Source organism: Symsagittifera roscoffensis, chromosome 4 (assembly GCF_963678635.1).
Source record: "Symsagittifera roscoffensis chromosome 4, txSymRosc1.1, whole genome shotgun sequence".
Classification (NCBI taxonomy): domain Eukaryota; kingdom Metazoa; phylum Xenacoelomorpha; order Acoela; family Convolutidae; genus Symsagittifera; species Symsagittifera roscoffensis.
In genome coordinates this window covers 69,610,669-69,628,935 of record NC_087065.1, presented here as the reverse complement: position 1 = coordinate 69,628,935, position 18,267 = coordinate 69,610,669, and the positions used below count along the sequence as shown (strand labels likewise).

At 34.6% G+C, this 18,267-nt stretch overlaps 1 protein-coding gene across 1 annotated transcript; it reads right to left on the bottom strand.

Moving 5' to 3' along the window:
* Nucleotides 1-5,530: 5,530 nt before the first annotated feature.
* Nucleotides 5,531-17,108, bottom strand: LOC134844642 (chymotrypsinogen B-like). The gene is made up of 5 exons (XM_063861432.1): nucleotides 16,805-17,108; nucleotides 13,923-14,013; nucleotides 9,681-9,863; nucleotides 8,291-8,503; nucleotides 5,531-6,302 (listed from the first exon to the last, which is right to left on the bottom strand). Exons 1-5 carry the CDS (start codon nucleotides 17,094-17,096, stop codon nucleotides 6,209-6,211), a joined length of 873 nt encoding a protein of 290 aa, XP_063717502.1. The 5' UTR covers nucleotides 17,097-17,108; the 3' UTR covers nucleotides 5,531-6,208.
* Between the last annotated feature and the right edge of the window lie 1,159 nt (nucleotides 17,109-18,267).

Sequence of the window (18,267 nt, the reverse complement as noted above, 5' to 3'; positions counted from 1 at the left end):
TGGTTTCGTTGTCAAATCAAAGTAAACTTATATCACTCTTTGCTTCTGGATTGTTTTTGAGTTTTCTGCTAAAACAAAGACAACAACCAATCATGATTCTTTACTATTTTTTGAAGATCTCAACTAGTACTTTTTTAGTCCGTTATTGCTCTTACCACTGCCAATTACTACAACTCAATGACTGTTTTTCTTTTTCGTCTCGTTCAAAAACTGTTGCATCCGATTTTGTGATCCAGTTTTCTCCATATTTGCTCAAAGATTGCTCCCAAATCAACTCGCGATGCATCACAATTTACCCGAGTCATAGAAGTCATTTTGACTGAGCTCTCGCTCGGTACATTTCATCACATAAAACGCTTTTTCGTGATGCTCTTACCCTCATTTGAATTTTATGCGTTGCTGTATCAATTTGCAAAAGGTTCTCTATTCCTCGCTGAATTTGGTATAATTTGCGTAAACTGGTGTATCGAACCAATCAATGGCCTTAAAACAACATTTCGGTTTTCTTCATGTTTTTAAACGGCTCGAATTTTCTTTGTTCACGGCCAACCTTTCTGTTTATTTAGAAGAAAACCTACACATGTTTCTTTTTGTGGTTTTACCCTATTCACTTACTGCTTCTAGGCTTTCACTGTTTTCTTCCTAACTTGCAGTCAATAGATTGTTTATATCGTTAAGTTACACAATCGACTTAGCTTCATTTGCGATTATAAGTATTCCAGGTCAGTTTTTTAGAATCACACCCACCCGGTTGGCTGGTGTTCTCTTTGAAGCCAACGCGATGTTGTCTAGCAACCCACTCAAACTAGGCGATTGATAGCAGTGTCTATACATAAGTTTGTTTACGCGCTGTTCTAATACAGGTGCAAGGGATTTTAGCTGACGGGTTCTTTAGCAGACCGGTTTTTTAGCAGACTTAAAATTGACCAATCTATTAAAATGTCCAATATTATTTCGGATTAAAAGGCTGAAAATCGCAATTTTTTGAATTTTATGAATGCATATTAACAGTATTCAACGGAAGTAACAAGCTGAACAGAAATGAGTCCATTAAAACGAGTTTTTCCTGGAGTTTTTTTGACAATTTAAGGCTATACCGTCCCAAAACTTGAACTTTGATACGTTTCTGCCATGAAATAAACTCTTAAGCCTCAAAGTTTTCAATCCACGTTTCGAAAATTTTGTTTTTTCAAAGGCGGGCATTCCGCTCAACTCACACGTCCTATATGTAGAAGAAACTGCATTTCCTCACGCGATAATTTTCTCAAAACTTACCAAAATGTTCACCTAAAAGTACCTGCTGTTTTTTCCAGCCTCGTTCTTATCTTTTGCAAAATTTCGTAGGTCTAATGTCAAGAGGTCGATCGAAAACGTGTCACATTGCCATTGGAATTGGTCGCAAAATCCAAACACTCCAAGGATAGTCAAAAAAAATTTCCCCAAATACTTAAATTCCTCCTTGACAAGTTACTAGCATCATAGTTAGTTCGCCAGGTGGCAAGAACGACAAAATAAAAAAATTTCGAAACGCACAGAGAGTATTAGAACCAGCAACCAGAATGTGGCGAGACAAAATTTTTTTTTCGAATAGTTGGAGTCTCGTAGTGTGGGATAATGCTTTCGAGCAAGAAAGAAATTCCCGAAACTTCTTCAGTTTTTGGCGCTAAATTTCAGAAAAATTTTGGTAATTTTCTTCAGTTTTTGGCCAAGTAGGGTCAAAACAACTGGAACTTTCCATTCTTTCGATGACCCAATTATGGTTTTAATTTGGTCAAATTGAGGCGAAGCCGTTTTAAAAGTTTCTTAAGCAAGTCAATTTTTTGATAACGAGCAAGAAAATTTATTTTCATGATATTGTTTCAGAATCGGTTTTTGCTAAATGTCACACAGCATAGAAGAACAATTTTGATACCCGAGAAAAACTTTGAAAGCATTTGGCAGAACTTTGATTTGTTTTCGGGTCATATCTTGGAAATTTTCGTAACTTGGGAGAAAAAACAATTTTTTCATCCTCGTTCTGCAATTCGTTGGAAAAATTCTGCAAGTTGTTTTGATACAGGCTTTTTAGACTTTTAGGATCGGTTTCAAGTTTTTTCTGCGTTTTTCGTGAAAATTCCGATCAGTTATTTCATCTACGGGGCGGTAAATAAATATTGCTAGGAGACAAATTTATAATGATATTTTTCTGTTAATCAAACGAAAGTCTATATCCCCAACGACTGCAACACATTTATAATATTGAATAAATCCTTTTTTCTATTTTTCCGAATCAAAATTATCGCATATTAGGTTTTCCACCAATTTTTGCTTAGATTTTTTGAGAAATTCATTGAGATTGAACTGAAAATATGATTTAAATATCTTTAAAATGAGTGCAATTTTGTTGACAAAGCGTAAAATAACGATACTCAACCCAATCTTGTCTTACTGCTAAATGCCTCAGCTAAATGCTTGTAAATCAAAGTATGCTAAAAGCCCCATTTTTTTTAGTTTTTATGCTAAGTGATTGGTCTGCTAAACGATCGGTCCCCTCTGATACAGATTTAACAGCAGCGTAAAATCATATTTTAACAACAGCGTAAAATAGATTTAACAACAGCATATTATTTCGAAGAATATGAGATGTTTGAAGATAAAAACACAGGATGACAACTGTGAACAAGCAACGAAAAACTTTTCCTTGCACCATTCGAAACCAATTTATTTTGAGTTTATGATTGATATAAAGTTTGATACATTGAATTTTATAGTAAGCATGCTCACTGCTTTACTCGCTTGAATTTCAACTAAAACAGCGTAAAATTATGCTTTTATTTAAAATCACAACAATAAATATTGAAATTTTAGAACAAATCATGAGCCAAACAAGACTGTTCGTATCACATGGCACAGCCCTGAATTTTCCGACTGCAGAAGTGATTTTGACTGAACTCTCGCACGTTACGTTTTGTCACATAAAACGCTTTTTCGTGATGCTCTTACCCTCATTTGAATTTTGTGTGTTGATGTATCAATTAGCAAAATGTTCTATATTCCTCGATAAGTTTGGTATAATTTGCGTAAACTGGCGTATCGAACCAATCAATGGCCTTAAAGCAACATAATTTTCCGTTTTCTTCATGTTTTTAAATGGCGCGAATTTTCTTTGTTCACAATCAGCCTTTCTTTTTTTTAGCAGAAAACCTACACATGTTTCTTTTTGTGGTTTTACCCTATTCACTTACTGCTTCTAGGCTTTCACTGTTTTCTTCCTAACTTGCAGTCAATAGATTGTTTATATCGTTAAGTTACACAATCGACTTAGCTTCATTTGCGATTATAAGTATTCCAGGTCAGTTTTTTAGAATCACACCCACCCGGTTGGCTGGTGTTCTCTTTGAAGCCAACGCGATGTTGTCTAGCAACCCACTCAAACTAGGCGATTGATAGCAGTGTCTATACATATGTTTGCTTACGCGCTGTTCTAATACAGGTGCAAGGGATTTTAGCAGACTTAAAATTGACCAATCTATTAAAATGTCCAATATTATTTTGGATTAAAAGGCTCAAAATCGCAATTTTTTGAATTTTATGAATGCATATTAACAGTATTCAACGGAAGTAACAAGCTGAACAGAAATGAGTCCATTAAAACGAGTTTTTCCTAGAGTTTTTTTGACAATTTAAGGCTATACCGTCCCAAAACTTGAACTTTGATACGTTTCTGCCATAAAATAAACTCTTAAGCCTCAAAGTTTCCAATCCATGTTTCGAAAATTTTGTTTTTTCAAAGGCGGGCATTCCGCTCAACTCACACGTCCTATATGTAGAGGAAACTGCATTTCCTCACGCGATAATTTTCTCAAAACTTTCCAAAATGTTCACCTGAAAGTACCTGCTGTTTTTTCCAGCCTCGTTCTTATCTTTTGCAAAACTTGTAGGTCTAATGTCAACAGGTCGATCGAAAACGCTCCACATTGCGATTGGAATTGGTCGCAAAATCCAAAAACTCCAAAGATAGTCAAAAAAAATTTCCCCAAATACTTAAATTCCTCCTTGACAAGTTACTAGCATCATAGTGAGTTCGGCAGGTAGCAACAACGACAAATTAAAAAATTTTCGAAACGCACAGAGAGTATTAGAACCAGCAACCAGAATGTTGCGAGACAAAAATAGTTTTTCGAATAGTTGGTATGACACCAGTCTCGTAGTCTGTGATAATGTTTTCGAGCAAGAAAGAAATTCCCGAAACTTCTTCAATTTTTGGCGCAAAATTGCAGAAAAGTTTTGGTAATTTTCTTCAGTTTTTTGCCAAGTAGGGCCAAAACAACTGGAACTTTCCATTCTTTCGATGACCCAATTATGGTTTTAATTTGGTGAAAATTAGACGAAGCCGTTTTAAAAGTTCCTTAAGCAAGTCAATTTTTTGATAATGAGCAAGAAAATTTATTTTCATGATATTGTAAGAATCGGTTGTTGCTGAATGTCATACAGCATAGAAGAACAATTTTGATACCCAAGAAAAACTTTGAAGCATTTGGCAGAACTTTGATTCGTTTTCGGGTCATTGCTTGAAACGTTTCGTAACTTGGAAGAAAAAAATTTTTCCGTCCTCGTTCTGCAATTCGTTGGAAAAATCCTGCAACTTGTTTTGATACAGGCTTTTTAGATTTTTAGGATCGGTTTCAAGTTTTTTCCTGCGTTTTTCTCGAAAATTCCGATCAGTTATTTCATCTAGGGGCGGTAAATAATTATTGCTTGAAGACAAATTTATAATGATATTTTTCTGTGAATCAAACGAAAGTCTAGATCCCCAATAACAACCAACACATTTATAATATTGAATTAATCCTTTTTTATATTTTTTCGAATCAAAATGATCGCATATTAGATTTTTCGCCAATTTTCGCTTAGATTTTTTGAGAAATTCATCGAGATTGAATTGAAAATATGCTTTAAATATGTTTAAAATGAGTGCAATTTTGTTGACAAAGCGTGAAATAACGGTGCTCAGCCCAATCTTACTGCTAAATGCCTCAGCTAAATGCTTGTTAATCAAAGTATGCTAAAAGCCCCATATTTTAGTTTTTATGCTAAGTGACTGGTGCTAAACGATCGGTCCCCTCTAATACAGATTTAACAACAGCGTAAAATCATGCTTTTATTTAAAATCACAATAATAAGTAACAAAATTTTAGAACAAATCATGAGCCAAACAAGACTGTTTGTATCACATGGCACAGCCTGAATTTTCCGACTGCCCCTAATCCATATCGAATAGATTTTTGGAAAAGAAAGTATTTAAAAGCTAACATTTTTGGACAATATCAAAAATCCAGTGTGGAAATTTGAGCCGTACGAAATTAATATGACCGATTAGCAAGCCTGGAACAATTTGGAACAATTTTGTTCTGTGAGATAATTCGCCACGCATAAATAATTTGCGTTACGCTTCAGAATAATTGATAAGTTGGCAATTTTCAAACTCCCAAAATTTCGCAAAAAATGATTGGAGGTAAGGTTTTTCTAAATTTGATTTTAGTGAGTCGATATCTTCAATGGAGCATAAACAATTTTTAGGCTCAGCGCTTCAGCATAATGGATAAATTGAAAGTTTTCAAACTCCCAATTTTTGCACAAAATTTCGATCACCATAATTTGACTGCATAAAAAACCACACCAAGTATAAATATTCCGTTTTCTTCGAAAATCGGAACAACAAGGCTGATCACATGCATGCTGGTTATGACTTTAGCGTCATAATACAATCTATCTACATCAAAGTAAAGTCACAACTCATAACTTCACACAGATTACTTAAGTTTAATTTGAATAACCATGAACCATGGCAATGACAGGAGTAGCTTTCAAGGTGGTATGATACTGGTGTTTCAGAAAACGGCACATCAAACATTAAGCTTCCAATGATGAATGTCAATCTCGCGTGAATTAAAATTAATTCAATTTAAATTTCATCGGCTTTTTAAAACTACGGATCTATATATTTAACATGTAACCCTGTCACCCCGCCCCCTGCTATAACACCCCTGCCACCCCACTACTTAAGGAGAGATGAGAGAATTTAGGTACAAAATTAGATTTAAGTTAGATTTAGTTACAAGTTAGATTTCATCCTTAAAAGGGTGAACATCATTACTGGGTCCCATTGGGGGTGGGGGGAGGTGTAGTTATAGCGAAAACGAGATCTAAATATGCACTTTTTTATGAGTCAGTTATGGCTTATAATATTGACAATCCACTGGTAGAAATGCGGCACGTTCGTGAAGAAACTTCCGCCATTGCATCTCAATCTCTGTCGATTCCTGTAAAGGTCTCTTTTCCAGCCCCCCTCATTTTTCATCGAAGTCTGATTCTGCAAATTACGTCTCTTTTTGATTTACCCTCGCATCTGCGAGTTTTTTATTGTAAAAATTTTCCCGACAAAATCTGATTACTACAAAATTAGCATAAAGACTATTTCAGTTACTCCGAATAGATTTGGTTTTCATAATTAACCTAGGAAACTACGTGTTACACCATAACACGCATGCTCATAGGAGATGAAGAAGGGATCCCAAATTACTAGATGCTATAAAACAAAAACAAGACTGATTGTATATCAGGGCAAAGCCCTGAATGTTCCGACTGCCCTTAACTGGTCTCGAATAGTTTTTGATCAGAATTTTTTGATAGACTATAAAAGTTTCATCTGCAAATAATAAATGCAACCGCTAACATTTGAGTAGAATTCATATGACCAATTAAACAGAGCTGATTTATATTAACCGAACAAAACTAAAAACATTGAAAACTTTAAAATGTTTTTTTTTTCAAATTGGGCTAAGATTAGAAAAAAAGTAAACATAACAAAAATTAGTTAAAATTTTATTAGAAATAAAATGATGAACGTTGGTTTGCAAAGTTCTTTCACAGGTCATTTTGTCTTTTTTTAGTTAATCAATAAAAACATTTAAGCTAACGAGTTAATTGACAAGAAATTTATAATGCAAGAAGCCTCTTACACAGAGCATCAAATTTTTAGAAGGTTAAAATATCCAAAAAACAGTTTAAAAGAATATAATTTTGCCTAATAGCCATAAAAGATCTTTTTGTTCCGAATTTCGTAACGAAAGTAACGAAATATTTGTGCACGGGGTGGGTTTTTTTTCTTCAGACAATTTTCGACTTTTCAACAAGCCATTTTTGACTGAGCTTAAAAGCTTGACTGAGCTTAAAAAATTTCACCTGGGATCATATTTTGTAAGGTTATGGGTTTAAAAATTGCCAGTTTGGCCAATTTGGGACAATTAACGCGCGATATATTTCGAGCTATTAACGCATAAGCGGAGATTTAATCCGTCTTAAAAATCTGTCCAAATTAGTTGGAAGAAACGTATTTGCCATCTTTGATTTGTTACAATGAGCTAAATCTATCTTTTTGTACTTAATATGGCGTTTGGGGGGATGATTTTCACGAAAAATCTCAAACTTAAGAAAAAAAAAAATTTTCATTTTTTTATTACATTTAATTTTTTCGTGTTTTTACTGCTCTTTAAAACCTTTAAAACATTCAGGTCCTCGCTCTGATGCGAGCAGTCTTGTTTACTATATAAAACTCAAAATCTGTGTGTAAAAACAAAATTCAAACGTTTTACGCAAAATTTTCGATGTTTTACCTTTCTAGGAATTTGTTGGGTTGTGTAAGACGCTTTTTGATTTATAAATGTTTTATTAATTAACTCGTTAGCTAAAGCATATTTCTTGACTAACTGAAAAAAAGCAAAAATGATTGTTTTTTGAGATAAATTTTTGGTTTTGGATTTTGCAAAGAAATTTGCATTACATTAACTCTGGTGAATTTCTAGGCAAGTTTTGTTCGCTTCTTTATTTTGTCTAATTTTAATCCAATTTCCAATTTTGTTCATTTAAATCAGCACTGTAGTAGGCCTTAATTCAATTTGGAACGATTATGAGTGCGGATAATTTTCTACGTATAGATACCGTGCGTATTAAAACTATCAAAGTATTATTGGAGCAGCGATTTTAGTGCAAAAATACTCGCTTGGCTAATCCCTAAATTTCCGGATCGATACCCATACGCTGTCAACTTTTGTAAAATCCGTCTGATTTCAAAAAAACCACCCCAGGCATATGTAATTCTCACTTTCTTTGAAAGTCGGAACAAAAAATGTCAGCGTGAACAAGTGAACAGATTTGAACAACATCTCTAACACGCAATTTGCCGAATGAACAGTTTCTAGACATCTTTATGTTACAATTTTAGCAAAGGGTGGGAAACTGGAAGAGAGACCTTTTATGAAGGGTGTAACTTCCAACGCCGTAAAGACAATAAGGAACTCGCGTTTCACAATGAAATAAGTAAAGCGGATTCCCTTCGTCGTAAAAACACGAACTTGAGTCTTCCAAAACTGGTTCTGTGCAGACGTTGTCTTCGCGACACCAGTCTAAGTTGAATGGACCAGAACTGACAAATTTGACTTCAGTGAAATAAGTTTCTTGAAGCCTGCAGAAAAAAGTAGAAGCGAGTGAAAAAACATTCTCTATATGTTCTTTTTTTTCTAACTTTGTTTTTTTTCCCCAAAAATCTTCGTTGATAGAAACTATGAACTAATATATGGAAGTGAAATGAAAATAATTTTCATTTACAAAAACGGATTGTTCGAGACCATTTTTTAAGCTTGCATGTTTTTTTTGAAAATGGACAATTTCTCATTTTTTCTCGTTTTGGAATTTTTTTACTTCTTTTTCTCAATTTTGTCTTGATTTTTTCCTCGTATATGATTTTAACTTGCTGTCTAAAAACCGACGCTCAAATATTGAAGATCACAGATAGTTTACAGACAATTTTTTCTCTTCTTGTTCTCAAAAATGAAATCTTTATAAATTTAGTACTTGATCCGCTACTCCTTTTTTTCAAATTTGTTTCGGGGAACCCCAGCAAGTATATCAAATGCTTTTAAGGAAAAGGATGCCCCATTTTGAATTAATTTCCCACATTTTATATTTTTGCATAGAATCTTTTTAGCGACTCTTTCAAGCCGTTGTTTCTTAAGCCTAGAATAAATGTCAATATTTGATATGGGCTATTCTCATCGAATGCGCGAAATTTCTCATTCAATCAAAACCCTTTAGCTTTGTCCTAAACTGACTAATTTTATCGCTTATTTCTATTTCCTTCGAAGTTATAAATGATTCATTCTGATTGGCTGACAGAACTTTTGCCCAATCGCTTCTGCGTGCAAAAGGGACGCCCCTATTTTATGTTATGGATTTTTAACCGGGGGAATCCCTCATGCGCGAAGGACCGAATGAGCTAAAATTACGTCAGCTAATCAGAACTCAGTATTCATAAACTTTTGGACAGTTTGAAAGGCGTTGATGGGTTGAGAGCTTTTGCGCATTCGGTCCTTCACCCCATAGAATAGCCCCCCTTTTAACCACTTCCACTTCAAAGTGCGGTCTTATTTAGACATCCGCGTATACGTACTCGCCAGCAAGCAGACAAATACTACATTAACCAATCAGAATCGAGATGAGAAATCAAACTTACGAAATAAATAAGTATTAACTATTTATTTCTGCCTTGTATCGATTTTGATTGGTTAATATAGTATTTGTCTGCTTACTGACGAGTATGAATACGCGGTTGTCTAAATACTGCTACGTGACCTTCTCTTTACCTGTAGGGGAAATTGAATCCGTGATCTGACATCATTTCATCTGCTCCCATGCCACATGAGCCGAGACGTGTGCCGTGTGGCTTCTCTTTCGTGCAAACGGGTAACTGTCCGAACAGCCGAATGGGCATCGGAATGGACAGTTTAAGAAGCGCCAGGTTGTTCACTAGCTCACGCATTGAGAAGCTGAAATATTTTGTTTGTTCAATACATTTAATTGGAAGTATTTTAAGAGGGTGTTTTCAATCGGGGGAGAAATTAGGGAGGGTGGATGTTCGTTGTCGGGAGTTCGACATCTATTGGCTGGTCCAACGGGTTCTCCTTTGAACCTATTTTTTGACGTTCATTTTTGGAGAATCGACTCTAAAGTTATTCGAAAACGCGTCTCAAGCCTTCCAAAGGCATTTAGGAACTTAGACGACAGGGAATTAGACGATCAGAAAATAACGGAATTTAGACAATAACTTGCGTGCAAATTGCTTGAAACTTGTTTGCAGACTTAAATTATCTTTTGCTGAGAAAATACTGATTGTCCGTAAATTCCATTTCTTTACGGTCGTCTAATCTCCTAGGCCCCCTTCCAAAAAGTAGATGTTAAAGAAGGAGGGATCTGTTTAACTATATCTCTCCCCTAGGGTACCTAGTAACGAATTGCCACCCCTTTAACGAAATAACTCAATTGTTGAGCATATTTAAATTTTGTACCTAGTAACGAATCCCCCCTTTTGCAAGGGGGGGGGGGGAACAGTCATAGAGATCTAAAAGTTTTCTTTTAATTTTGAACAAATTTGCAATCAAAAAATATCATTACGAGTTGAGACCTATCAACAGACCTATCAGCATCAAAGAGTTTCCGAGCAAGCATACTTAAGCGCTATTCAAAAACACAGCTGAAAAACAATGAAATTATAGAAGTCTCTGGCATTCACCATTTTTTGCTTTTTTACATTTTTCGTAGTTGATTTACTTCAGAAATGGGATCTAATAAACAGTTTCCCTCCCCTTTCAAGAAAGGGCAAGATTGTCAAGTAGATAACGTTAGTTGAATTTTCGACCAATCCTAATGCAGCAAAACTCGAATTCTCAATACAAGCTTTAGTGCTAATTTACTGTATTTCTTTAAAGGGCTAGAGAATCTTTAGTAGATCCCATAAATGTTGTGCAACTGCAACTACAGCTTGAACAAAAACAGTTTTTCCAAATTTTGGTACATTTGATAGGTTAAAGGTTAGCTTGATTTCGGAGTTTTTTCCACAACTACTCGACAATTTTCCGTGAGCTCAGTTAGTTTCATTGAAAATTCAGACTTCATTCAAAACCTTGGTGTGCGTTCAGTAAATCGACCTATCAGGAAAGTACCATATCAGTAAATCAAAATGGGAAACAATTATTTAACAGTTACTTAACATTTGCGTAACCGGTTGCGTTAAAATGAGAACAAACTCAGCTTAAAAAAATGCATCAAGGAATCAAATGAAAAATTTTTTCTTAAGATTTACTGAAATATTTCAATTTCTTAGCTGCGTAACTAAATTTACATACAACAATGCTGCGCTTAATTGCTGGTAAGCTTAACTTAAAAAACGTTACTTTTAAAACGTTGTTACTTAGAAAAAAAAACAATTTTGGTTTACTGAACGCCTTTTTGACCATTTTCGGTTTACTGATCAAGTAATCTCATTTTTGGTTTACTGATCTGGCCTCTGTGTTTTTCGGGTTGCTGATACATCGGTTTACTGACCTACCATCTAAAACCTCATAATCAGTGAAAAAAATGAAGATGAAACAAACTTTAGCGGACCGAGCCTTAGAACAGATTTATTAGAAGCGATTTTCAAAGCAAGCCTGATTACATGAAGACGTTAGAAAATCGTGGAAGAGCAATGTGTGTTCTCCTAACTTTTAACCATCCAATGAAAAAACTAAAAAACAAACATAGAAGCCTCTGAGCATAATCCACACTGTTTTAGGTAACATTCGCTCACATTTCATCGCTAAGTTGATTTAACGATTTTTATATTGGAGCCAACAAGAGCTTAAGACGAACTTTATGAGTCATTTGATTTTATTTATAAACCGTTTTTTCCAGAGCTTACAGGTCAAAAACTCCCCTGCGACATTGAGAGAGCCCGTCTGGAACTTCCTCTTTGCTCTGGAGATATCACCGTTATCAAACAAGGCAGTTATTACCGTTATCAAATTGAATAATATCCAAGACACTATGTTAACACTTGGTTGAAAAATTTGTTATTTGATGCAGTCGACTTGAGATTAGTTCAAACTGAGCAGAAAATAATCTAGAAACCTCAAATTAAAATCGGATTGAAAAAATTTGAGGAACTGGTCGAAACGAAGAAAGAATTTATGTTGCTGCCATTATTGAGCACACTATGCGCAAGAATTCGAGTTAGCGTCTGAAAAAGTTCAACAAATATGCTGACCTTTCTTTCTTAACGAGAACACGGTTTCTGTTTGAGCAACTCGGCACTTCTTGCTGCTCATTTCTTGCTAGTATTCATGAGTAAATGAGTATTCAAGAGGTACCTTCGAATTGTGCTTGTAGAAACACAAATTTTTTGAATATCAAATTTGCTGTTGCGCTTTATCGGTGATTTTCCGAGAGATATTCCGAGACCAAATGAAGTATTAAACATCTCGGCAGAACTGTTGACTGAAATTTTGGATCTTGTTAACTATTTCCCCGCGCCCCCTACGGTACCTTGCAACGAATCCCCCCTTATAGAGAAAGAACTGAACAGTTAAGCTTATACCAATTTTGTACCGTTTTTAACTATTTCCCCCCTATTGCAAGGGGGGGGGGGGAATAATAACAAGATCCGACGAATGTTGAAGTTTAGCCACACTTTGAAAGTCTGAATTGCAAGAGCCTTTCGCTTAGGCCAGCGATAAGGAGACATGAAACTCAATTAAATAATGGAGCATACAAGTGGTGGGGTGGCTGGTTTGAGAAGACTTTTTTCATCGTAAGATTTTTCAAAAATTGTGCCAATTTGATCATTGACACTCTACCATCTGTTTATAAAAAAACATGGACACGAGAAGAAAATATTTTACAAACTGGGTATCTGAGAGCTTTAGGTTAGCTTTTTCACCCATCTTGTGACGATTTGCTCAGGAATCAAATTTTTGACGAAAAAAAAACATTAAAATGCAGTTTTTGGGCACTTTTTGGAAACTTTTGACTGAAAAACCGGCTTTTTTTTGCGCGCGCTCCCACTCAAAATTAGCATATATTGGAGCCCAAAGCACTTTTAGAAAAAATTTAGGGTCTGTCAGCCAAAATGGATTTCTTGAAAAGTACCAAAGGGTTGACCCTTTGGGTCTTCAGGGGTCAAATCCCTGAGAAGAAAAAAACGTCAGCCCCCACCCCCCGCCCCCCGCCCCAAATCCGCCCCGGTTGTGGTCCGAACTTTCTTAGATACTCCTCACTGCTACCGACTGTCTTTGTTGCAATTGCATCTGTTTCTTCGTGCATACATGAACGATGCCCATGTTCACACTAAAAGGTCAACCTAACTAGCATTTAGCAACATCATGTATCAAATATGAACGGCAGTTCGTATAAGTTTCTGAGTTCAAATGACCATTAGGTTTAAAACCTAAAATATGAAATGCCAAAAAAGCTAAGCTGTAGGAATCAACTCTACTGCAAAGTTGTAGAGATTTTTTATAACAATCACTTTGGACAAAGAATATCAGATACATGCAGTTAAATATAGCACTGGAACCAAATTTAGTCAAAGTAACGGATTAAAAATTCTAATTTGAATCTACAAAAGCTCTGTATGACTCGCATTTAGTGAGAAAAGTTCTTATCGTTTTTGCTATTCATTAACACTTTATTCCGCCGTTTTATTCCATTTCCGCCGCTATTTGTTTCGACTTCGCTCAACCGAAAAATTCGACCAAGTTTGAACAAAAAAAAGTTCGAGAGTTCGACTGACAAGTTTTTTTGAACGATTGTTGACTGACTGTTAATTTTTGACTGCTAAAACAGATAGTTTTTGCAGACATTTAGAAAAAAAATTGTTTATTATCTTATCCTTTTTTGCTTAAATTGTCATTAAAAAACAGTATTTTTTATTGGAGAGGAACAATCAAAATGTTCTGCAGTGACTAAAAAATACAGTTCTGCTATGACAATTTTGGCAAAGCCTGGATACCAACTCTAACTATCTGCACAAAACGTTTGAATTTCGCCAGTTTGCATAAAACAAAACTAACCCGTCAGCAAGGAAAACTTTTTCGACATGATAGGATTCTGTGTCGTCGTCTCCACGGGTGAAATCTCCAGTCTCGACCAGCAAATAATCTTCTAAAATTTCAAAAAAAAAAAGAGTTTTATTGAAAAAATGATAATAACATCTTTCTGTTGACAGTCAATAGTAGAGTTTACTGTAGTTTCTTGAAGACTACAATATAAGAGTTACTTGTCTCAAGAAACCTTTGATAATGAAAAGGGGCAAATTTCAAGACAAAAAAAGCAGCTGAAACATTTCTCAGCTAATCGACTTCATTAGCAAACTCCACAACTGACTGAGTTTCTAGCTTGTTTCTTTCAAATTTTCAATTACTAGATTTCGATTAGGCGACAAACTATGAACAGAAATCAAAAAATAAAGTAAAAAGCAAACTGAAAAGTAAATTATAAAAAACCACCCCAGTTAAATGATGCAAGAAAATATTCCCAAAACAGAAACAGTAGTGACCCTTTTTGTGCAAATATCGTTTTTTTATACAATTGACCGCCTTGCTGCGCGTGATAGAGGAGATGATCTAAGAGAACGATTATGACACTAGCATTAGCCTTACTTAACAGAAACATACATAAAAAAAAACAAAAAAAAAACATTCTAAAAAGTTTTTGATGTTTCTACACAGTATATATTTGTTTAACTTTTCACTTTTAGGTGCCAGGGAAGCGCTACATTTACGTTCAAACATTTTTTTGATAAAACTAATTATTTATAGCTTAAAAAACCTAGTTTTGTTTAGGAAACGCTACTTGCTAGGAAACAGACTGAAGACCAGGAACCAATTAAACCGGTTATTTTTAATACTGAAAAAAGTTTTCAGATTTTTTTTTTCAACTTTGTTGGAATCACGACTAAAAGTTCTTCAATGTAATATGAAACTGGAGCAAATCTAATTGTGGTACCAGACTTTGCATAAAAAAGTAGACACTAAACACAACGGACGATAAGTTTCTGCCCATATTCTAAAAAAGATTGACGTAAATTTACCTTAAAACATAACTCAGCAGTTAAGGCAAAAAGTGCTCACCTTAACCTTCCCTCAAACCACCCCAACTACTACCTTAACCCACCTCAAGTTTACCTTACAGCTTGTGGGGGAACTAACTTAAATTTTACCTCCAGTCACCCCAAGCTTACCAAAACTACCTCAAGCCAACTGAACTATTATCTTTTACCTCATTTCAACTTCACATTAAAAACTCAAGTGTTAGTTTCACCTCAAGTGTTAGTTTATCTGAATTTATCTTAAGTTTCCTTTATTTTTAAAGTGAAGGTTTTACTTTAAGAAATTTTAAGGTAGAATTGAGGTAAATTTTTCCTTAACAACCACTTACCTTGAGTGGTGACTTAAGGTAACTTTACCTTTATTTGAGTGCATTTTCAGTGGTCGGAACAAAGAAAACCAGTATTCCAAGTTTTCATTCTCCTCATAAAACAGCGGAAAACGTGGATCTTAGCAATGTTATAACTACAGAATGGCCGAATCGATGAAAAAATAAGCTTAAGTTATCAAAACAAATTTCATATATTGTTTAAGCTCTATACTTTTGCTAAGGATAAAACTTTTATGAACTTAGTGCAAAGATGATAGTTGATTACCCGTAAAACCAAGCATGGATAATTTGAAGGCCCTAATTTTTCTCATCTTTAAGAAAAATTAAAGGAAGCAACTATCATGTGTGAACTGTTTTTGGCAGCTGTTGTTACTTCATTAATGATGAAATGCAATTTCAAAGTCACACACATGTTACTATTCATAGTAGACGCCTGGGTTGAATCTTACAAAATTGATCCCAATTTTACAAGAACCTATTCCAAACTTTGTACACAAAGTTTGTAAATATTTACTTTTACAGCTAACCAGCCATTGTTTTTCAGGCAAGTGATTATCCATAAAAAACATCAAATGAATTTTTAGGAGACGAAAAATTTAGGGAACCAAAATTGAATCACAAGTCCTGCAACTTTGTTTTTAAGGTAGCAACATTTTCCCACTAAACTACTGAAAACTAAACAAATAATTAAAATTTGCCAATAATATTTTGACCGCGTTTCATTAACTTATGAAACTAGATCAGAACGTTTAAACAGGACTTACATATGTTTAACGGTTGAAATTTAGTTATAGGCGATTTAAGCAATAATTTTTAAACCAAATCCGGTATGGATACGGACGTGTTTCGATACAGCTTTCGGAAACTTTAGCTAGTGATTGAGCAAAATGCACTTGATTTGGTAAAGCGAAGAGGCAATTTATATAGAAATTTGCCAATGAGATTTCTTTTCTTTTATTTGACAAAAATTGCTTTTGCTATTTTCAAAAAATCTTTGATAAAATCTGAGCTAAAAGCTAAAAAGTATGGCATAACTTGCTATTTAATTCTCAAATGTGGCAAATATTGCTTGTTTTAAAATTTCATAGTTTGGAAAAAAACGCTTATCATTCTATTTGCAAATTAATTTTTTGGTCTATGAAATATTATGATAAGCTTTTTTTCATAGTATGAAATTGTATGACACGCATTTTTTGTCAAACCGGTCAACAGCGGAGAACTTAAGTTGTTTCTGACTTTGAAACATTTTTTTTTTCAATTTATTCAATTAAATTTTTAGAAGTTTTTGTAGGACACGCTCCCATCGTGGAACTTTATTATAAAAACCGATCCTGCCTTGCAACTTTTTTTAACGAAATTTTCGAATTTTACAGATTTTTTTAAGAAATAAGTCCTTTTCTTGAAAACCTTCTGAGAGCCAAGTTTTTTTGTTGTGAGGAGGTTGTGAGGTTGTTATGAGAAAGTTTTACGACAGAGATTTTGGTCAACTCAAACTGTAAAAAAAATTGAAACTTACCTGTATATTCATAAACACAACTAGCAGCTGTGATAATCCAAAAACTATTTACAATCGATCCACCGCAGAACTCGTAATTACCAGTGTTTACAATGCGGATATAAAATGGTCGGTCTATGCTATTAACGCCTCCAATTATGGTCGAAATCACCGCCGGTGATGATAAATTAACAGAGCTGTTATTTTGACCGTGAGGTGAATTATGAAATGAGGCGTTGAACTGGCGTGTACTTGAATGACCAATGATCGCCAAAAAGTAAGCACAAATTAAGCTCTGAAGTTGAAGTCTCATCTTAATAATAGAATGAACAATAAGAGATTTTACTCTCAAATAGTACCTTCAAATATTTGTTTATTCCCATCAAATAAATCAAATATTTGTCTGAACTATATTTGCTAATATCAATCATAGTTTATGTTCGCCCTTGTTATATAAATGGAAACATCAAAAAACTTTTCAAACCTTCTGCAGAAATAAATATAGATTTGGCCTAATGTTATTAAAAGCATTTGCTTAATCACGCCCTGGTCAAGGAGGTAAAAAATAGCCTGATTTTTCTCTTAGCTCAAATTTGCTCTTCTTATCGTGCTTATTTACTTATGTTTTTAGTCACGAAAAACCAATCAATTGGTTCGGCGACCTTAAAGTTTTGAGGGCACTCAAAAACATTGGGTTTCTCGAGCTCTTCCAAGACACAAAAAAATAATTGGGAGAGATATCATGCCTAACTAAACACGCGGTCGGTTAACCAAAACTGGTCCTCTTTTAGGTCTGTCAGACAAACACAGATATCGTAAGAAAGTACCAAAAAGGGGATTCTTTGGACAGTGGGACAGTCAAACGCAACAGTAAGCGTTCGCTGCCACGTTACCTCACTAAATCAGCCCCTCTGTGATGGGACGCTTTTATGTTTTCGAATTCTGAGATGTTTAATTTTCAAAAACTAAGTTTTCCGCTTTCACACTCCAGTTGTGACCTATAATAATCAAAATCATTATAATAGTACTAGTATTAACAATAACAAATTATTTCCAAACGATATCTAGCTTCAGAGTTGTTTGAATAAACAAAATCGAATCTGAATCACATGGGAGAATATCATTAGGTCAGCACGTCCCGTTTTCAGGTGTCTTCTTGAGCGGAGAACAATAACATGTTTTATTTCTTACATCCAATGGATCGTTCCATTGGTAGACATATTTTTAATATACACCTTTTTCTACCCTTCTTGCAATCCCTTTTCTAAAAACTTTCATTAAGTTTTTTTTTGGTTTCTGGATAATGTTTTCCATCCATTACCTATAAACCACCAGAAACAGAGTCTTATGATTACGCAAAAAAAACTCTCAAAGCATGTCCCATAAAAAAATTGTTTCCTAGATTGAAGTTTTTCGAAAACCTATGATTGAAAATTTTCAATTAAATCAAAGAAGCCACGTTCAAAGAACTGATTCATGGGAAA